The sequence below is a fragment of the Chiloscyllium plagiosum genome, chromosome 51, assembly GCF_004010195.1.
Source record: "Chiloscyllium plagiosum isolate BGI_BamShark_2017 chromosome 51, ASM401019v2, whole genome shotgun sequence".
In the NCBI taxonomy this organism is placed as follows: Eukaryota; Metazoa; Chordata; class Chondrichthyes; order Orectolobiformes; family Hemiscylliidae; genus Chiloscyllium; species Chiloscyllium plagiosum.
The window spans coordinates 3964824-3987764 of record NC_057760.1 but is presented as its reverse complement, the minus strand read 5'-3'; the positions used below and the strand labels follow the sequence as shown (position 1 = coordinate 3987764).

The 22941-nt window shown below is 42.0% G+C and overlaps 1 protein-coding gene across 4 annotated transcripts in view; it reads left to right on the top strand.

Annotated features, from left to right (window-relative positions):
- smad10a (SMAD family member 10a) overlaps positions 1–22941 on the top strand; it is a 137660-nt gene that overhangs the window by 41082 nt on the left and 73637 nt on the right. For 3 of the 4 annotated variants that reach the window (XM_043684047.1, XM_043684044.1, XM_043684045.1), the window contains exons 3-7: positions 3868–4042; positions 5724–5744; positions 15543–15776; positions 17330–17488; positions 22580–22693. In XM_043684047.1, the coding sequence (XP_043539982.1) occupies positions 3868–4042; positions 5724–5744; positions 15543–15776; positions 17330–17488; positions 22580–22693 (703 nt within the window). The remainder of the gene's footprint in view (positions 1–3867; positions 4043–5723; positions 5745–15542; positions 15777–17329; positions 17489–22579; positions 22694–22941) is intronic. The other variant, XM_043684046.1, reaches the window with a different exon arrangement.

The window sequence follows — 22941 nt, the reverse complement described above, 5'->3', positions numbered from 1 at the left end:
ATAAAGTCTGTGACGGTGGTGGTGTACTGGTGGATGCTCCAGTTTCCTCTCTCAGTCCAAAGATGTGCAGTTAGGTGGATTAGCCATACTGAAATTGTCCATGATGTTCAGGGATGCGTTAGGCTAGGTGGATTAGCCAGAGCTACAGAATACGATAGGGTCTGGGTCTGGGTCTGGGTGGGATTCTCTTCAGTGCGTTGATGGGCCAAATGGCCTCCCATAGGAATTCTATGATTTTGTGTAATTTTCTTCAGTTCCTCCTTCCAATCCTTTTTTGATGAATCTATCTCTATTAATGAGCAAACCGGTTGAGAAACATTTTAATGTTAACCCATCGTAATTTTGAGGAACTCTATCCGACTTCCCTTAACCCACCTCTATTCAAGTAAGAAAATCCCAATTTCTTGAGATGATGTGCAAGTGCTGTTGTTAGACTGAGGTGGACAAGATCTGAAGTCACACAGCACCAGGATATCATGCAAGATATGGTGCTGCTCCAAAAGCTTTGATTTCAAATAAATCTATTGGACTATAACCTGGTGTCTCGTGATTTCTGACCAATTTCATGCTAGTTTTTTTTTCCCAATATATTGGGTAAACAAAGACCAGCTGTTCATCCAGTTTTCTCCACTATGTCACCTCTGTACAAAGTTTTTTCTCAATTCTATTTCCAAAGTTCAGATTAGGTACTGTTTAAAGGTAAAGCGAGCAGTGTCATAGAGAATCTCACTGGTTTTATTTTAAATTGGATAAAATCTAGGTAAGGAGAAAAGAAAAGTGTCCTTTTTGCAAAAGAGTATTCCTCACCAGTGGAAAATATTTCAAGGGTCAGGCTGCAGGGAACAAAGCAGGAAATTAATGAAAGGGAAGTGGAGGTGCCAGATAAGAAGTGCAAAGACAAACAAATACAAAGTCAGTGAGCCAACAGAGCAAGGTTGGTGCACACAAGGGATGAAAGAATGAGTGAGTAGGAATAAATATGGGTGGGTAGGAGGAAGCAAAATAAGCATGGCTGGAAAGGTGGAGAGATTGAGAAAGGAAGGTAGAGACCGGAAGCACCAATCTGCTCTTACTGCTTAGGCATTTTGATTTTTGTTTTTTTGTTGTCTTTGTTAATGCCTTGTTTTGTTTTGGTTAATAGCGTGGGGCTTCCTAAAATGGGTTTCTAACTAGAATGTCATGGAGCTCTTACCAGGGTGTAAAAGCTGTACAGTTGTCATCCTGTGCTTTGTTCTCACTGAAGAATAGCAATAGTTTTCAAGCGTTGAAATGGGTTTGTAAAAGGAAAAGGTTTGGAAAGCTCTATTTGGTGTGTTCAGTGCTCCAAAAGCTAGTACTTCCAAATAAACCTGTTGGACTATAACGTGGTCTTGTGTGATTTTTAACAATTATTTTTCTGATGAATTATGTGTTCGATCAACATGGTGTGTCTAGGTAAGATAAAATCTACATAGAATTGAGTCAAAGTGAATTTGTTTGCATATGTTTTATGTTTTGATCAAATATACTAGGATGATTAAGCCTATGAATGAACTGTGGGAGCAGCTCGGTGCTGTGTGTGAGAGTTAGGGGTGTGCTTGTGCTGATGGGATGGAGTCGGTGTACCTTACACAGTGGCGCCAGTGCAGCCGGCGTGACTCAATAAGTTTTGACATTTTGCCACAATGGAATAAACAAAAAGTACTGAGCAGGGTCATTGGGGTCGCTGAAGACGAGGAGCGAGTGTCATGTTTCAGAGTGGAGACTGACTAAAGGAATGTCCAGAACCATACGTTTTGTGTATTGTATGTGCTGGGATTATCAGCTGAAATCTTTTACTTCTCAGTGTTGTTATTAACTCTTGCCATACCAATTTGCTAACATGTATCTTACTTTCCTGAGTTTCGTTACTTGCTGCTATGTTCATGTTTTGTCGCAATTTTAAATGTGATGAAATGAGAATTGAGCATGTTTGTTACTTGTTATTACAAGCCTATTGTGTTTTGAAAACCCAGATAAGCCAAATCTGAATGTTTCCACCTGCACTCCCCTTTGAAGCCGTGAATGTGCTAGTTCTTGCTAGAGTTTAGGTTCTGCAGATATTGTTGACCTCCATTTTATTGTCAAAGCGGCCATTCCTTACGGAGTCAGCCCAAGGCCAAGAATGTCAGCAGCATATTTGATGACGGGTCTTCAGTCAAGCTTGATGCTGCCCTCACCCACCACTTGGAAGCATATCCAGTTTCCAGCAGGACAGTAATCAGGAGTTTAAAACCATCCCAATAATCTCTCAGTGACCTGAGTACGCTGCAGCCAGTTGCCATGCTCTATTACTGAAAACAACAATTGCTGGAGATCACAGTGAGCCAGACAGCATCCATGGAGTTGAGAGCATGCTAGCGTTTCAAGTCGAGACAACCCACTGTGATCTCCATCTGTTGTTTTCAGTGCAGATTTATCTGTAGTAATTTATTGCTGCAGTGCTCTATCACCTTCGCTGAAATCAGCTAGCTCAGTAGGCTGTGAATGAAATGTAGCAGTTCCAATCTATTCTACATTGTATCAGACAAAAAGATGTCAGAGCATGTTGTAACAACTGCAGGCAGGGATCTTTTGCTCCTTGGCATCATTAGGAAGCCCTTTGGTGAGTTAGGTATCAAAAGAACATTCTACACTACAACCTTGATTAACCGAATGAGATGGGCTGGGAGTATTTTATTTGGATAACTGATCTGATCATAAATAAGCGGTAATTTGAGTGCCAGTCATCGAACGTGCCTTGTTTACCTGGCAATGCATGCCATAATACCCTTCATCTGATAACTGAATGTTGAGTTGCCTAATGCCATATTTTACTAAATTTGGAAGTTTACCTATATATTAAGTCAGATGACAAACTCTACAATCTGTTTACACTGAAAGCAAAGATATAAAATGCAACAATTCTTCACCAGAAATTCCTTGTATCCAGATGATAGCCAGTAAATCAGAAGTTTAACTACAGTGTTTCATGGATTTTCTCTTCCATGCCTGTAATTTGATCCTGTCATTAAAAATGTCTTAGATAGAGAATCTGGATTGGAGGGCCAAATTTTCTTTGCTGTAATTTTCTTTGTTCTTTCTTTGTTTCAGAGATAATCTTGGGCACTGAAAAACCTTTTTAAGTTGTAGAGTCTTGGAATTTTACAATAAAAAAGGTGGCCATTTGACCCATCATGTCAGTACCAGCTCCCAAAAGAGCCACCAAGCTATTCCCACTCTCCAGCCCTACCTCCCAAAATTCAACCTTTTCAAATATATATCCAGCTGTCTTTTTAAACAGCCTGTGGAGTGCGCCATCACCGCTATCCCAGGTAGCATGCTCCAAAACCTAACAACTTTGAGGAAAGAAGTTTCTCCTCATCTCACTCCAAGCTCTCTTGCTGACAGTCTTGAAATTGTGACCCCTGGCTACTGACCTATATGCTAGTGGAAACAGAATGTCCTTCACTGTCATAATTGTTCATAATTTTGAATACCTGAGTTCTTGCATCAGGGATGGCATCTTGGGAACTTCACATATCTTTAATAAGAAGTTGATTATGAGTATTAGAGGGAATTTTGAGGATGTGGTCAGGTTCTTCTGTTTGCAACACTGGAAGATCAATTCAGACTCCTAAGCACTGCAGATGATTTGATGGAAAACAAATCATTTTCAAAAGGCCTGCATGTTTAGTAGCAGGGAGCAGAACTGACGGTATAACACCAGGCTAGTGTAAGGTTTATGCTGAAGCTATTGGGTTTTCCAATGTAGCAGGACATGGTTAAGCCTTAGTATAAATGTATTTGATGATATTTTGTTAAGTAGCATTTGGAATTGATGGAATTTTAATTGTGTTTGCATTTCAGGTCGCTGGCAGGAAAGGTTTCCCTCATGTGATCTATTCCCGACTCTGGCGCTGGCCAGATTTGCATAAGAATGAGCTAAAGCATGCTAAATTCTGCCAGTTTGCATTTGACTTAAAGTACGACAGTGTCTGTGTCAACCCATACCATTATGAGAGGGTCGTCTCACCAGGAATTGGTGAGTGGTGAAGTGTTATTAGCTTTAACAGAATTCACAAAGAGCAGAAAAGCGCAATAATTTAAAGTTGTTAACCTTGCACCTATTTGTTCCCATTCCATAAGGGCGGCACGATGGCTCAGTGGTTAGCATTGCTGCCTCAGCACCAGTTTCCCAGTTTTGATTCCAGCCTTGGACGACTGTCTATGTGGAGTTTGCACATTCTCCCCGTGTCTGCGTGGGTTTCCTCCACGTGCTCCGGTTTCCTCCCACAATCCAAAGATGTGCAGGTCAGGTGAATTGGCCATGCTAAACTGCCCATAATGTTAGGTGCATTAGTCAGAGGGAAATGGGTCTGGGTGGGTTACTCTTCGGAGGGTCAGTGTGAACTGCTTGGGCCGAAGGGCCTGTTTCCACACTGTAGGGAATCTAATCTAAAACTTTGTGTGATGGTGCCAGTCAGTTTCTGCATGGGAAAGGAGAAGTACTTGGGCATACACTGCTGTCATTATACTGAAGTCACATTCTTAAGTATTCCGCATTCTGGGAAATTAGGTGAGAAGGCTATACATCAAGAAGTAGGTGTTAAAGCTCGAATTTTATAGGCACAAGATAAACCGAGGAAGCTAAATTCATAGCTTTTAGTGTCTAAGAGATTGAGCTAGATGTAATGTAGCTCGGGTGCTCGTTGTTGTGGTTCTGTTCGCCGAGCTGGGGATTTGTGTTGCAGACCACTGGTACCACTATAAATGCCGGAGGAAACATCACAGAAGCGCTTCACAGGAGGCTCCCAAGCACTGAGGATGTCACCTAGACAGTGGACGAAACATCTGCAACACAAATTCCCAGCTCGGCAAACAGAACCACAACAGCGAGCACCCGAGCTACAAATCTTCTCACAAACTTTGAAGATGTAATGATTGTCCGAGGTGTTGAGGACTCGTCACTGAAAAAAATCGATGAATGAAGAAGTGGGAAACATTCGAGTTGATGAGGGGCCAACCACAGCGTAGATATTGATTTAGCAAGAAATTGTGTAACTGAGGAGATTGCCTCTTCAGAAATGCGTGATGCTAGACCCCAAAAAAAGGATTTTGGAGTTGCCCAGGCGAAGCGTTGGATTTATTACAATTGTTTCAAGGTTGAATTCATGGAGTATTTATTGTAGCAAACCTGTCAAATGGACACACGAACAATCACAGTGAAAGCATTGAAATTAGCCAGACCCCTAAAGGGAAATGTTGGTAGTTTCTATATGTGAAAGAGCAGAACAGCAATTAGTGAAGTGACTAGTTAAAAGCCCCATGTTTCAGAGGAAATAGGAACTGTAAGGAGAAGAGCAGAGATTATGATGGCTGAGATAAATCTGGTGTTACATCTCTTCCCCCCCCCCCCCCCCCAAAAAAAAACATTTTCAGAGGACAGCAGGGATGGCTTTGAACTGTGTACAGGGAAATACTGGGATGAAAATCCCAGTCAGCTGCTATCTTTCAGAATTGCATCTCAGGAACATATGGAGCATCTGACTAGTTGCAGAGTGAAGCCATTGCATGCCTTATGGCATGGTGAAAGCAGTATTGCTTTGTAGTTGGCCACAAATAATGGGTGCCAGGAGGTATGAACTGTCCTTTCTCTCTCTGCTGCTTTCTCTTCCTCCAGACTCCAGTAGACACTAAAAATTCTCTATTTTTCTGTTCTGCAGGTGTCAGTCTCCAGAACACAGGTTAGTACTTCAAGTTACTTGTTTGAACCTGAAAATGTTTTTACATGCACTGTCAAGACACTCTATTCAAAATTTCAAAGTAATAGAAGCAGGAGTAGGCCATTTTGCCCATTGAGCTTGCTCTACCATTCATTAAGATCATGGCTGATCTATCCATCATCTCAGCTCCTCCTATCTGCATTATCCCCATAACCCTTAATTCCCTACCATGCAAAAACCCATCCAACTGTGTCTTGAATATATTTAATGAGGCTGCCTCTACTGCTTCCTTGGGCAGAGAGTTCCATCGATTCACTCGTCTCTGGAAAAAACAATTCCTCCTCATCTTTGTCCTAAATCTATTACCCTATAATCTTGAGGCCATGTCCCCTAGTTCTGGTTTCGCCAGCAGAAACAACTTGTCTATCTATATCTTATCTATCCCTTTCATAATTTTATATGTTTCTATAAGATCCCCTGTCATTTATCTAAATTCTAGAGAGTACAGTCCCAGGAGACTCAACCTCCCCTCATAGGATAACCCCCTCATTTCCGGAATCAATCTAGCGAACTTCCTCTGCACCACTTCCAAAGCCAGTATATCCTCCTTCAAGGAAGGAGACCAGAATTGCGCACAATACTCTAAGTGTGGCCTCACCAACACCTTGTACAATTGCAGCAGAACCTCCCTGCTCTTAAATTCAATCCTATGACAGTGAAAGCCAATATTCCGTTTGCCTTCCTGATTACCCATCACACCTGCAAATCAACTTTTAGCGATTCATGTACAAGCACTCCTAAGTCTTTCTGCACAATAGCATGCTGCAATCTTTCACCTCTTTAAATAATGCTCTGACCTATTATTTTTACTTACAAAGTGAATAACCTCACATTTACCAACATTGTATTCCATCTGCCAGACTCTTGCCCACTCTTTTAACCTATCTAAATCTCTCTGCAGACCCTCCACTTCCTCTGCACAGTTTGCCTTTCCACTCAATTTAGTGTCATCAGCAAACTTGGATATTCTGCCACTCTGCTGAGAGGATTTATGCAACCTCTATATTGATAAAGGAGCACTGTGGATTATTGCTTCATAAACCTACATGAATGGCCGTGTGGAGAGTAAAAATAATTGACTGAGTGAGTTTAGATAGAATACAGCTTTGCATTGTTACTTCTGTGGCTCAAGTGTTTTCTCAAATCAAAAAAAGCCAAGTGCTGTAATTAATGTTGCAGCATGGACGTGTCGTGTTGAAAAAACTCTATGAACACATGATTCCTAGGTAATTCATAGCAATGTTATAGCACCAAACCACAGAAGTCAATATTACAGTTGATGGCCAAAAGCCTGGTCAAAGACATCCGTGTAATAAAGGAGAAAAGGGAGAAAGGCTTCAGAAGGCTTCTCGAGCTTGGGGCACTATGCTCCACTGGCCATGAAAATTCAGGACATTGAAGGCAAAATGAAATTGGTTCACTATCTTGCAAGGTTTTGAGACTGGAGGAGATGGAGAGGGATGGGTGGACCTTTGAAAGCAAGGTTGTGAATTTTAAAATCAAAGTGTTACTTAACTATTTAGTAATGTACGTCAGCAAGCACTGATAGGTCAACTAAATGATGTGAATTAGAAGTCTTCAATAACCTCAAGAATACAAGTAATACAATGTATGAACTGAGCCACTGCTGGGTTGGAATATTCGTTTGTCGAGATAAGAGATTTGGATGACCACTTCAGTGACAGAAGAGCTGAAATCAAGGTGAAGCCACGTAGTTGTTACAGAGGTTGTAATAGATCATAGTGATTTCACAGATGTGTAGCTAGAAACCTACCTGGATGTCAAATCTGACACCAATATGAATTTGATTGAGTCGTGAGAAGGCTTGTGGTGATTTGTTCCAAATTCTGTCTGACAATGAGTTCTGCTTGGTTTGGTTACCTCTGATCAGAGGTGGCCAAGTCAAGAGTTAATAACAGCCACATGCAAAACGTTCTCAACTGAAACAGGCTGGAGCAGTTCAGGCTGACTTTTTGTCTCCAAGTTTTTGGATCGAGTGTCTCAAAGCTGGTGTGGCCTACTTGGCAGAATTCAGGAGATAGAATGGTTACTGGTCACCAGGTGATGAATGTAAATGAGAGAAAGGGGTAATGTGACTGGTTCCTGTAAAAAACAGCAATCCTGCAGAGAGTGGGTAGTGCAATATACCTATGCTATGGGGTCAGAGTTTTAGTGGTAGAGTAATATTAATGTTTAAGGGCGGAAGTCGGCATGGAGCATCAACAAACTGGTCTAGAGAGTGAACTCCAGAAGATGTTTGAAGAGAAGTATTAGTGGCGCACTGATGGAGTACTTTATGAGAGCGCGGAGATTCAGGATTTGTCCAGAATTGGTTTGTAGGGCTGCAGAATTATGATTGTACGCAGCCTGTGCTCACTTTTAACAACAAAGTCTGACCTGCAGTCATCTTGGAATACCTTTGCCAATCAATCAAAGCTTTGCTCTGTCGACTCTGGGAAATTGACACCATTCAACAAGACATTGGTTCAGCAGCATTTAGAATACTGTGTACAGTTCTGATCGCCACATTACCAAAAGGATGTGGATGCTTTGGAGAGAAGGTTTACGAGGATGTTGCCTGGTATAGAGGTGTTAGCTATGAAGGAAGGTTGAGTAGGTTAGGTTTATTTTAATTAGGAAAAGGAGATTGAGGGAGGGACCTGATTGAGGTTTACAAAATCATGAAGTGTATAGACAGGGTGGATAGAGACGAGCTTTTTTCCCAGGGTGAAGGATTCAATAACGAGAGGTCACACTTTCAAGGTGAGAGATGGAAAGTTTAAGGGGGATACACGTGGCAAGTACTTCACACAGAGGGTGGTGGGCATTTGGAACACATTGCCGGTAGAGGCAGGCACGGTAAATTCATTTAAGATGCGTTTGGATAAATGCATAAGTAGGTGGGGAGTAGAGGGATACAGATGCTTAGGAATTGACCGACCGGTTTAGACAGTACATTTTGATTGGCTTAGGCTTGGAGGTCTGAAGGGCCTGTCCCTGGACTGTAAATTTTCTTTGTTCTTAACAACCAGCACAGGTTTTATTTAAAAGGTTGTCTTCCACATCAGTGTGAAGTCACGGTTGTGGAACATCTGGACACTCCAGGAGAAACTTAATAGATACAGACCTGAGCACTGCACCACTATCATAATTTGGAAATTTGGGTGCTTCAGTGTTACACTTGTCACCCTAACTGAGACGCAGCATGCACGACAAGACCAAGTGAAGGAACAATGCAACAGTTATTACTTTTTCTGGAAGCTGTCTCTAGAGGGTGAGCTACATCATCCAAACTGACCTTCTCCGGCACCTTAGTGACTTCGACCTACCCAGCTCACCCTCACAAGTAGAAGCAGAGTTTCAAAGACCTCAGTCCTCTCAGTTGTCCACATCCAACTTATCAAGATCTCTCAGGATCTTGTATGTCTCAATCAAGTCCTCTCTTCCTCTTCTAGACTGTAGTAGGTACAAACCTAACTTAACCTGTCCACTCGTTCTTCATAAGCTTACCCACCCATTCCAGGGTCACAGTTCAAAGGTACAGGGTAGGCCAAGTATGTATGAGATTAAGAGAAAGTTCTTCTTCATTCAGAGTGTGAGCCTGTAAAATTCTCTGTCAGAGAAAGCAGTTGAGACCAAAGCATTGAATATTTTCAATAAGGACTTTGACATAATTCTTGGGGCTAAAGGAATCAAAGAGTATGGGAGCAAGTGGGAACAAGATACAGAATTAGATGATCAGCCATGACTGTATTGAATGGTAGAGCAGGTTCAAAGAGCCGAATGGCCTACAGCTAGTCCTATCTTCTCTGTTTCTATTAATCCAATGATCCTTCTCTGAACTGCAGCAAATGTGTTTACATTGTGAAGTAAGGTGACTAATTGTGTCTACTGCACTCAAGATTTGATTCACCAGTGCCCTGTACAATTGAAGAACAGTCTGTATAGATTTGCCTTCAGTGTCCCTCGCAATCAATGATACCGTTCTGTTAGCTTTCCTAATTATTTGCTGTACCTGCATCCTCAACTTCTGTGATTCACACACAAGGACACCCAGGCCACTCCATGTCTTGGAGCTCTGCAATCTCTAATCATTCAGATATAACGTCTTTTGTATTCTTACTGCCAAATTGGATTATTTGGAATTTTCTGCATTATACTCCATTTAGCAGATATTTCCTCACTCATCTAATAGTTGTCTATTTATCTCTCTCTCTCTCTGTAGTCTCCTTTTGTCCTCTTCATATTTTATTTTCCTCCCTGTCTTTGTATCATCTGTAGATTTGCAAGCCATACCTTTGATATGTTCTGTTGAATGTCTCACAACTAGTTTGAAGTATACCTTTGAGACATGCTCATAATGGCATAGAAACATAGAAGATAGGAGTAGGAGGAGGCCATTTGGCCTTTCGAATTTGCTCCGACATTAATCACAATCATTGTCCAATTCAGTTGCCTAATCCTGCTTTCTCCCCATAACCTTTGATCCCTTTTGACCCAAGTGCTATATCTAGTCGCTTCTTGAATACGTTCAGTACTTCCTGTGTTAATGAATTCCACAGGCTCACCGCTCTTTGGGTAAAGAAATGTCTCCTCCGTCCTAACTGGTCCACCCTGAATCCTTAGACTGTGACCCCTGGTTCTGGACCCACCCACCATCCTCCTGCATCTACCCTTTCTAGTCCCTTTAGAAATTTGTAAGTCTCTATGAGATTCCCCTTCACTCATCTGAACTCCAGCAAAAACAGTCCTAACTGCGGCAATCACTCCTAATATGTCAATCCTGCCATTCCTGAAGAAGGGCTTATGCCCGAAACGTCGATTCTCCTGTTCCTTGGATGCTGCCTGACCTGCTGCGCTTTTCCAGCAACACATTTTCATCCCCAGAATCAGCCTGGTAAACCTGTCCTGTACTCCCTCAAGTATAAGAGTGTCCTTCCTTAGAAAAGGAGACCAAAACTGCACACACATTCTAGATGTACCCTCACCAAGATCCTATGTAACTGCAACAAGACATCCCTGCTCTTGGACTTGAAACGTCTCGCAACGAAAGCCAAACTACCATTTCCTTTCTTTACTGCCTGCTACACATACATGCTTGCCTTCAGCAACTGGTGCACAAATACACCGAGGTCCTTCTGCACACTTCCCCTCTCCCAATGTCCAGCCATTCAGGTAGTAATCTGCTGCCTTGTTTTTGCTTCCAAAGTGAATAAGCTTACGCTTACCCAAATTATACTGCTTCTGCCACTGATTTGCCCACTTATCCAACTTGTCCAGATCATTGCTGAAGGACCTCTGCCCTCCTCGTCACAATTCACCCTCCCAACCAATTTGGTATTATCCCCCTGCAAACTTTGAGATATTACGTTTTGTTCCCTCATCCAAATCATTAATACATGTTGTGAATAGCTGGGGTCCGAGCACCAATCCCTGTGGCACCCCACTCGTTGCTGCCTGCCAATTTGAAAAGGACCCATTAATTCCTATTCTTTGTTTCCTCTCTGCCAATCAGTTTCCTATCCATCTCAATATAATTTCCCCAATCTCGCAATCTCTTAGGCAGGATTTTGTTAAATGCTTTCTGAAAGTCCAAATATATCACACTGACTGGCTCCCCCTTGTCAACTCTACGAGTTATATCTTCATAGAATTCCAACAGATTTATCAAGCATGATTTCCCCATCATCAATCCATGCTGACTATCAGATTCTGCCACTACCTTCTAAATGCTCCACTGTAAAGTCCTTGATAACAGATTCACGAATTTTCCCCATTACCACTGTTAGGCTTACAGGTCTATAATTGTGATTTTTGAGAAGATTTGTAGCTCAGATTGAGGTTCAGGTTGTAAGTTTGCTCGCTGAGCTGGCAGGTTTGTTTTCGGACATTTCATCACCATGCTACGTAATACTGATGATGTTACCTAGCATGGTGATGAAACATCTGAAAACAAATCTGCCAGCTCAGCGAGCAAACTTATAGCCTAGGTCTATAATTCCTTGGTTTCTTCCTACCTCCCTTTTTAAATATTGGAGTAACGTTAGCTACCCTCCAATCTGTAGGGACTCTTCCAGAGTCTCTAGAATCCTGAAAGATGCATCCACTAATTGTGGAGGAACTTTTTAAGTTATTATGTGATGTAGGTTATCAGGCCTTGTGGATTTATCTGCCTTTAATCTCCTCAATTTTCCCAGCACCATTTTTCTACTGATATTGATCTGCCTCAGTTCTTCTTTCTCAATAAACCTTGCATTCTCCAACACTTCTGGTATCTGATTTGTCCTCTTTTGTGAAGACAGGACCAAAGGATGTATTCAGTTGCTCAGTCATTTCTTTGACCCCTGTTATACATACCCCCGTATGTCTTTAGAGGACCTATATTTGTCTTCACTAATAACTTTCTCTTCACGTACCTATAAAGAACTCTTCGTGTCAGTCTCTATGTTCATTGCAAGTTTATTTTTGTACTGCATTTTCCCCTTCTTAATCAATCCTTTGTCCTTTTTGAATTCTAAATTGCTCCCAATCCTCAGACCTATTATTTTTGCTGGCCAATCTATGTACTACTTCCTTGGATCGGGTACTAATTTACTTTGTAATCCATGGATTAGCCCTCTTACCCATTTTGCTTTTGTGTCGGACAGGAATCAACAGTTGTTGCAGCTCCCCTATTGCGTTCCTTGAATGTTTGCCTTTGCCTATCAACTGTCATCCCTTTTAAGTAACTCTCACCAGTATATCAAGGCCATCTCATGCCTCATATCTTCATAGATTCCTTTTTTAAGATTTAGCACCCTAGTCTCCAGTGAGTTTTGAAAAGATTTGTAGCTCAGGTTGTGGTTCTGGATATAGGTTTGCTCGCTGAGCTGGAAAGTTCCTTTTCAGATGTTTCGTCACCATACTAGGAAGCATCTTCAGTGAGCCTCCTAATTAAGCACTGGTGGTGTAGTCTGCTTTCTATTTCTACCCTAGTCTCCAAATCAACTATCTCACTCTCCATCTTGATAAAAAAAATTCTATCATGTTATGGTGGCTCATCCCCAAGGGGTCTCGCACAGCTAGATTGGCAATGATTCCCTGTTCACTACACAGTATCCAGCCTAAGATGACCTTCTCCCCAGTTGGGCCCTCCAAGAAAATCATCCTGTATACACTCCAGGAATTTCTCCTCTTTGTCATTGTAGCTAATTTGATTTTCCTAATCTATGTGCAGATTAAAATCACCCATGACCACAGATATTCCCTAATCACATGCACCTGTAATATCCTGTTCAATGCCATCCCCAACATCACCACCGCAGTTTGGCCTGTATATGACACCTGATCATGTTTCTTGCCCCTTGGTATTTCTCAACTCAATCCATACAGACTGCATATTGTCAGAGCTGATATCCTCTGTCACTATTGTGTTAATTTTGTCTTTAACCAGCAAAGCCACTCCACCAGCTTTTCCTTTTTGCCTGTTTTTCCTAAATACTGAATACCCTGGGACATTCAGTTTCCATCTCTGGTCACCCTGCAATCATGTCTCTGTAATCCCAATCATATCATCCCTGTTTACATCTATCTGTATGATTTAGTTAATTAATCCCCTTTGTTTTGAATACTTGTTGCATTGAGATACGAGGCTTTTAAATTTGTTCCACTGGTAAATTTCCCAACTTTTTATAAATCCTTGGTGCATAAAGATGTTCACCTGTTCTGTCACTGAAAGGTGTTCAGTCCCTCACCTTTATTGTCTGATAACCATCTGCCACATCATGAACTTGCAGTCTCAGCTCCTTCTTGAATTTGGGTTTTTTAATTTTCCCTCGAACTGATTTCCCCCTCCCCACCACCGCCGCCCTCCGGCGTATATAGCCCTAGTTATGCAATTTGCTAGAATTCTGGTCCCAGCACAACTCAGATGAAGGCCATCCCATCAGAACAGGTCCCTTCTTCCCCAGTACTAGTGCCAATGTCCCATGAATTCAAACCCATTTCTCCCACACCAATCTTTGAGCCACACATTTACTTGCATAATCTATACCATGTGACCTGAAGGTGTGAAAGTCTTTGCTCCATCTTAAATGGGGCATGGTGAACTGATGAAAGCATGTTATTGTTGGTAATTGCCTACTTGAATATTAGCTCAAATACTGAAGTGTCCAGTGACTGTAATATACGTATCTATCAGGAATTGTAATAAACCTATGTTTTTCTTTTTAAGTACCATATTATCCAGATCTTATGGGAGCAAACATAAGCATTGCTGCATCAGACACAGATACCCGACGAGAGGCAAAGCCCACATCACGGTGGGAGATCATCTTCACCCAAGTCACATAGAGTAAACCGTTGAGGTCCCAACACTGTTCTATGTGGCCAGTTATTACATCTTGCCAATCTCTCTGCTTCCTGTTTGCCAGCCAGTTTTCTATTCATGCCAATATATTAATCTCCTAACCCATGAGCTTTTCTTTTCCACAAAAGCCTTTATCAAATGCTTTCTGGAAACACATGTACAAAATAACCACTGATTTCCCTTTGTCCTCAAAGACTCCAATAGATTGGTTAAACATGATTTACTCTCCACAAAGTCATGCTGACTCTGCCTGATTCCTTAAATATCCTTCCAAACTGTCGTGCTGTAACATTTTTCCATAACAGCTTCTAACATTTTCCCTAAGACATATTTTAAGTTGACTCATCTGTAATTTTCTACTTTCTTCCTCTGGGATTCTCAAGGCATTACACTTGCCACCTTCCAATCTAATGGGACTTGCCATGAATGTAGAGAGGTGTGGAAAATGAAAGCTAATGTGTCAACTATCTCACAAACTTCTTTTTGCAAGACCTGAGGATGAGGGACTTGTTAGTTAGCAATTCCAACAATTTATTCAGTCCCAGTTTTGTGGTTATTGTCATTTTCCAAAATTTGGAAAATGAAATATACCATACCAATGTTTCACCTTTGTCTACACTACAAGTAACATTCTCAAAAATCTCCAGTTCATCAAACATGATTTCCCTTTTATAAATCAATGCTGACTGTGTCCAGTGTTGCCTTTTCTTTGTCTAAATGTTCTATTATCATATCCTTTATACTAGAATCTAATATTTTCCCTTTGACAGATATTGAATCATTAGGTCTGTAGTTTTTCATTCTCCCTCTCCCTCTCATCTCAAGTAATGGAGTTACATTTGCAACTTTACAGTCTGCAGAAGTCTTTCCAGAATTGTTTTTGAAAAGTGAGTAATACTTAAAGTTTCATGCTGGAGATGATTTAAATGGTGGAGGCTGGTACATTGAACACTGATTGGTTGGAAGCTGCTTCTGCAGGGAATCAGTTGTACCCAACATTGTTTCAGCTGTCAACAACTAGTACTATGAAGTAATAGCAAAACATAGCCAAACAAAATACCATAGACGATTACATGACTGCCGTATCCACAGGTCTAGTTCCTGCAGTTTCAGTTACCTGCGGCTTACCGTTGCCTGAACATATTACAGGGAACGTTCCAGAGACAGGGGGTTGCGGGAAGGTAAATTTCCCATTTAAATGAATGGGTTCACAACTATCCGCGGTTTCGGCCTTCCACAATAGGTCTTGGAACATACCCCCTGTGTGTGCGGCAGGCTACTGATTGTTTTAAATTGTGACACAACTTTTTTTCACACCTGTCTTGAATTCTAGATACTGTTCCTTGTGCTTTTCATCATTGTCTGGTCATCAACTGAATGTAATCTAAATTATTTGCTTGATTATGTGCTAGCTCCTCCTACTCGTTTGGTGAAGGATGAATTTGTGCACGAATGTGTGCAGCTGGATGGACCGCAAGTCATGCCACATCCTGAGGAACATCGGCTTCAGCCAGTCAAACACCCGACTAACACACGGCCATCTTCTGAAACCTATGTCCAGCCCCTCCCACCTCCAGTACTTTCCTTACCAGAGACATCTAGAGCCACTGTGCACAGCTATCCCAACATTCCAATGTCTCCTCCTCGTGAGTACATTGTTTTACTGGATGCTCACATACTAAAATAATACCTGATAATTTTGTTTCATTGGTCATGGATTAAATGCAATGGGTCAAAAACAGTTGAAATGTTCTGTAAAGGTTTTGTGAAGCTGTTATGCTAACATAATATGTAGTTGCTGAGAGCCTCCACAGCATGTTGCTGAGTGTGGTTATGATGAGGGCACAGCCAAATAAGGATGTGGGGAATATACTGCTTATTGCTGATTATTGTAGAGAACTTAGTTTGCTTATACTTTTCACCATTAGTTAGATTCTGTACCTTTCTGCCATTGTTATACATATAAATAAGAGTAATTAAATATTATTAGTGTTCAGTCCAGCATCTATTCAGTGCGTCTCAGTCTGGTATATTTCCATAGATAGAAAGCATGTCATAAACTGCTTATTGTGTTTTGGGGTGGTACATTACAACTGGAACTCTTTCCCCACCCCAATTTGACAACTGTTTATTCTGTTTGTGTGCTGGCCGCTGCCTATGTCTTGTCGCACCTTATTTAACTGCCTTTTGGAAATCCAAATACGCCACACCTACAGATTTCCTTGTTACTTGCTAAAATAACTGTACTAAATTAGTTCACGATGATTACCCATTCACAAAATCGCGCTGACTTTGATGCAACAGTATGTTCTAAGTGCCCTGCTGAATCACTTTCCTTGTGCCAGATGTCAGCAAACTGGCTCATTGTTCTCTCTCCTTTCTTGAATACGAAAGTTATGCATGATATTTTACAAACTGTTGGAACCTTTTCAGAGTAAAGGAATTTTGGAAAATTTCAACCAAAGCATCTGCTTTCTCAGCAGCTACCTTTGGGACCCTGGCATGCAAGCCATCATGTATGGAGACATATCGAACTTGTTCTCATTATTTTCTCAATGTTTTTTCCTGGCTGAATAATTGTTTTACATTTCTCTCTACCTTTCATCTCTATATTTACAGGTGTTTCTGAGATGTTACTTGTGCCTTTTACAGTGAAGAGAGTGTGGTGTTGGAAAAGCACAGCAGCTCAGGCAGCATCCGAGGAGTAGGAGAACTGATGTTTCGGGCATAAGCCCTTCCTAATGAAGGGCTTATGCCCGAAACATCGATTCTCCTGCTCCTCAGATACAGCCTGACCTGCAGTGCTTTTCCAGCACCACACTCTCGACTCTGATCTCCAGCATCTGCAGTCCTCACTTTCTCCTTCTACAGTGAAGACAAATACAAAATATCTCTTTAAATAAAACAAAGAACTGTAGATGCTAGAAATCTGAAACAAAAACACAAATTGCTGGGAGAACTGAAGAAGCATCACTGGACTCTAAACATTAGCTCTGTTGTATCACCACCGATGTTGCTAGACCTGCTAAGTTTCTCTGGCAGTTTCTGTTTCTGTTACAAAATGTCACTTCACGCAACCACTGGTTCTTTATTTGGCAAGGGAGTAATGCATTTCAAATAGCTTGATTGAAGAATTACTTGAACATTTAAAATTGGAATATAAATGTAAATAACCCCACTTTGTTTTTCTCTCTCCCAGCTACCAACAATTCTCTCATTCCTATGAATCACAGCGAGGCTTTATTACAGATTGCCCCATCACTGCAACAGATGGCACCTCCCCCAACTCCACCTCCCCCCGCCCCCCCCAATCCATCTCAGCAAAATGGATATCCGCCACCAAAACAGCCTTACCAGAGTAAGTACCTGTGCTTTCAAAGGCTCTTGGAACTGAGGAAAACCTGGAAAATTATTTCTCTCGTTTTTTTAACTGAGCATAGAACGTTCCAGCGAGTACAGGCCCTCTAGCCCTCAATGTTGCACCGACCTGTGAAAATAATCTGATGCCCATCTAACCTACACCATTTCATTATTATCCATATGTATGTCCAATGTCCATTTAAATGCCCTTATTGTTGGCGGGTCTACTACTGTTGCAGGCAGGCTGTTCCATGCCCTGACTACTCTGAGTAAAGAAATTGCGCTGATATCTGTCTTAACTCTATCACCCCTCAGTTTAAAGCTATGTCCCCTCATGCTAGCCTTCACCATCCAAGGGAAAAGGCTTTCACTGTCCACCCTATTTAACCCTCTGATTTTCTTATATGTCTCAATTGAGTCACTTCTCAACCTTCTCCTCTCCAACGAAAACAGCCTCACTTACCTTAGCCTTTCCTCGTAAGACCTCTTTCCATACCAGGTAACATCTTAGTAAATCTCCTCTGAACCCTTTCCAAGCTTCACATCCTTGCTATAATGCGATGATCAGAACTGTACGTAATACTCCAGGTGCGGCCTTAACCAGTGTCTTGTACAGTTGAAGCATGACCTTGTGGCTCAATCCCCCTACCAATAAATGCCAACACACCACATGCATTCTTAACAATCCTATCAACCTGGGTGGCAACATTCAGGGATTTATGCACCTGGACAATAAGGTGTCTCTGTTCATCTACACTACCAAGAATTTTACCATTAGCCCAGTACTCTGCTTTCCTGTTACTACTTCCGATGTGAACTATCTCGCACTTTTCCGCATTAAACTTCATTTGCCTCTTCTCAGCCCAGCTCTGCATCTTATCTATGTCCCTCTATAAACTGCAACATCCTTTGGTACTATCCACAACTCTATCTACCTGAATGTCATCCACAAATTTACTAACTCATCTTTCTACGTCCATATCCAAATCACTTATAAAAATGACAAACAGCAGTGGCCCCAAAACAGATCCTTGTGGCACACTACTGGTAACTGAACTCCAGGATGAACATTTCCCATCAACCACCACCCTCTGTCTTCTTACAGCTAGCCAATTTCTGATCCAAACCACTAAATCACCTTCAATCTCAAAACTCCGTATTTTGTGCAATAGCCTTCCATGTGGAACCTTAACAAACACCTTACTGAAGTCCATATACACCACATCCATTTGTTTTGTCACCGTCTCGAAGAACTCACTATGGTTAGTGAGGCACGACCTATCCTTCGCAAAACCGTGTAGACTATCCCTAATCAAATTATTCCTTTCCAGATGATGATAAATCCTAACTCTTATGACCTTTTCCAGCACCTCACCCACAACCGAAGTAAGGCTCACTGGCCTCTAATTACCAGGGTTGTCCCGACTCACTTTCTTAAACAAGGGAACATTTACTATCCTCCAGTCTTCTGGCACTAGTCCTGTCAACAATGACGACATAAACATCAAAGCCAAAGGCTCTGCAGTCTCCTCTCTGGCTTCCCAGAGGATTTGAGGATAAATCCCATCTGGCCCAGGGGTCTTATCTATTTTCAGATCTTCCAAAATTGCTGAAACCTCATCTTTGTCACCTCAATCCCATCGAAGATTGTAGTCTGTGTCTCCATATTTTCACTAACGTTACCTTTTTGCAATGTGAATACTGACGAAAAGTATTCATTAAGTGCTTCCCCTGTGTCCTCAGATTCCACACACAACTTTCCACTACTGTCTTTGATGGGTCCTTATCTTACTCTTACTCTAGTAATTCTTTTATTCCTGATATACCTAAAGAAGGCCTTAGGATTTTCCTTGATCCTATCACCCAACAACTTCTCATGTCTCCTCCTGGCTCTTCTTAGCACTCTCTTTAGATCTTTTCTGGCTAACTTATAACTCTCAAGACCCCTAACTGAGCCTTCATGCCTCATCCTCACATAAGCTGCCTTCTTCCTCTTGACGAGAGCTTCAACTTCTTTAGTAAACCATGGCTCCCTCTCTCGACAACTACCTCCCTGCCTGATAGGTATATACCTATCAAGGACCCGCAGTAGCTGTTCCTTGAATAAGCTTCACATTTCAACTGTGTCCATCTCCTACAGTTTCCTTCCCCATCCTATGCATTCTAAACCTTGCCTAATCACATCATAATTGCCTTTCCCCTAATTATACCTCTTTCCCTGTGGTATATACCTATTTCTGCCCATTGCTGTTCTAAACATAATCGAATTGTGGTCACTATTGCCAAAGTGCTCATCTGCCTCCAAATCTAACACCTGGCTGGGTTGATTCCCCAGTACCAATTCCAACATGGCATTGTCCCTTGTTGGCTTGTCTATATACTTTGTCAGAAAACCCTCCTGCGCACATTGAACAAAAACTGACCCATCTAAACTACTTAAACTATTGTATTCCCAGTCAATATTGGGGAAGTTAAAGTCCCCCATAACAACTACCCTGTTACTCTCACTTCTATCGAGAATCATCTTAGCTATCCTGTCCTCTATATCCCTGGAACAATTCGGAGGCCTATAGAAAACTCCCAACAGGGTGACCTCTTCTTTCCTGTTTCTAACCTTACCCCTAACTTCCTCAGTAGCCTCAAACGTTATCTCAGCTGCTGTAATACTACTCTTGATTAACAATGCCACAACCCGGAATCTGCAACAAGCATTTCTGTCCCCCCTCCTCTAGCCATGTCTCTGAAATGGCTACAACATCAAAATCCCAGGTACAAACCCATGCTGCAAGTTCATTCACCTTATTCCGGATGCTCCTGGGGCATTGAAGTACACACATTTCAAACTGACATCCTGATTACTGATGCCCTCGCGTGAGTAAACCTATCCCTGACATCACTACCCTCAACCTCCTGTACACTGGAACTACAATTCAGGTTCCCATTCCCCTGCTACGTTAGTTTAAACACCCCCCCTCCCCCCAACCAGAAGAGCATTAGCAAATTTCCCTCCCCCAGGATATTGGTACCTCTCTGGTTCAGGTGAAGACCATCTTGTTTATAGAGCTCCAATTGTTCAAGAATCCGAAACCTTCCTCCTGCACCATCCCTGCAGTCATGTGTTCAGCTCCGCTCTCTCCCTATTCCTCGCTTCATTAGCACGTGGTACAGGCAACAAACCAGAGATAATACCTCTGTTTGTTCTAGCTCTAAGCTTTCGCTGTAGCTCCCTGAATTTCTGTCTTAGATCCCCACCTTCCTTCCTATCTATGTCATTGATGTTTGTGTGGACCACGACTTTGGGCTGCTCCCCCTCACCCTCAAGGATCCCAAATACACGATCATAGACCTCACGAACCCTGGCACACACCAATCGTGAGTCTCTCTTGTTCCCACAAAACCTCCTATCTGCCCCCCTAACTACGGAGTCCCCAATGACTAAAGCTTTGCTCCTCTTCCCCCTTCCCCTCTGAGCAACAGGGGCAGATTCTGCGCCAGAGACCTGTGCTCCATTGCTTACCCCTGGTAAGCCTTCCCCACCCACCCAAATGTATCCAAAATGGTATAGTTGTTGTTGAGGGCAACCACCATAGGAGATATCTGCACTGCCTGCCGGTTCCCTTTTCTACCCCTCGCGGTAACCCATCTACCACCTTTACGTGACTGTGGAGTAACTACCTCCCTGTAACTCTCAATAACCTCCTCTGCCTCCTGAATGATCCGAAGTTCGTCCAGCTCCAGCTCCCGCTATCGAATGTTGGAATTACAAATGTGACCATTTATTAATTATGATCTAATTCTTTCAGAAACAGATTTACTCACGTTTCCGATCATGTGAAGTTGTTTGAACATTTTAAAACCACTGACAGAACGTAAATGCTGCAGTGAGTCGAGTTTTATCGAGGCCTTCACTTTTAAGTGAAAAGAGAAAATATTGGAAACATACAGCAGCTTAGGGCAAGTCATGGAGAGAGAAGCAGTTAGCATTTCAGGTCGAAGGGCTTTTGTAATTCTGTCAAATGGATATTGATCTGCAGTATTAGTTCTATTCCTCTCGTCAGATGTTGCCTGATCTGACTATTGCCAGCAGTTCTGTGGAAATCTTGACTGAAGCTGGAGGTATTAGACGGCATCTCGATAGCTTGATCAGTACCCTTACCACCAACATAAACATGCATTGTCTCCACCACGAGCACAGTGGAAGCAGTTCGAATTACATGCACGATGCACTGGAGCAACCCACCAAGGCTCCTTTGACAGTTTTCAAACCGCATCTGTTGCCACTTAAAGGGATAAGGGCAGGCAATGCATGGGAGCAATCATCTACAAGTTTCCCTCCAAACCAAGCACCTTCCAACTTGGAACTCTGTTTCTTCATTGACATGGTCATTGGATTAAAATCCTGCAACTCCCTACAGCAGATGGATTACAGCACTTCAGCTCACCATCTCCTTGAGGGCAGTTCAGGATCAGTAACAAATGTTGACTCTTGACTGTAAGACATAGGAGCAGAAATTAGGCCATTCATCCCATCAAGTCTGCTCCACCATTAAGTCATGGCTGTTAAGTTTCTCAACCCCACTCTGTCGCTTTCTCATCATAACCCTTGACAATCAAGAACCAATTGCTGTCTTAAAAAAAAACTCAATGACCTGGCCTCCACAGCCTTCTGTGGCACTGAATTTCATAGATTCACCGCTCTTCTGGCGAAAGAAGTTCTCCTTCTCTCCATTCTAAAAGGTCTTCCCTTTACTTTAAGGCTGTGCCCTCAGGTCCTAGTCTCTCCTACCAATGGAAGCATCTTGCCAACATCCACTCTGTCCAGGGCCTTCAGTATTCAGTAAGTTTCAATTAGATCTCCCCTCGTCCTTCTAAACTCCATCAAGTAGAAACCCAGAGTCCTCAAACATTCCTCCTATGTTAAGCTTTTCATTCCTGGGACAATTCTCATGACCACAACACCCGCATCCTATGAAAGAAACTTTGTGAAACATTCTATCATTGTTTTATTGAAATAGTTAATGGAAAGATGTAATTCTTTTTATGTTTAATTCAGTTGCAACAGTCTTAAAGCTATGTTTTGATTCCATAGATACGACAGCAACTTGGACAGGCAGCAGCACAGCTGCTTATACACCAAATGTGGTGCCCCAACAAAATGGGCATGGGCACCACCAACCATCAGTGCACCACACCAGCCATTATTGTGAGTACGTCTTGCTGTCTGTGTTGAGTCTGAAGTACGTAGATAAAACTCACTGACCTTTATAAATTCACCCATTCATTACAAACACACCTTTCAAGTAGTCACTCCTTCCCATCCATTCTGCATGCACTATTATAGAAATGGCACTCCATATAAGGACTTACCTGTAACTTGGTTTCCTTTCAGTAGAATATTTTATCTACATTTTTCTGTAGCTGCACATGGTTGTTATTCTAACAAGTGAAGCT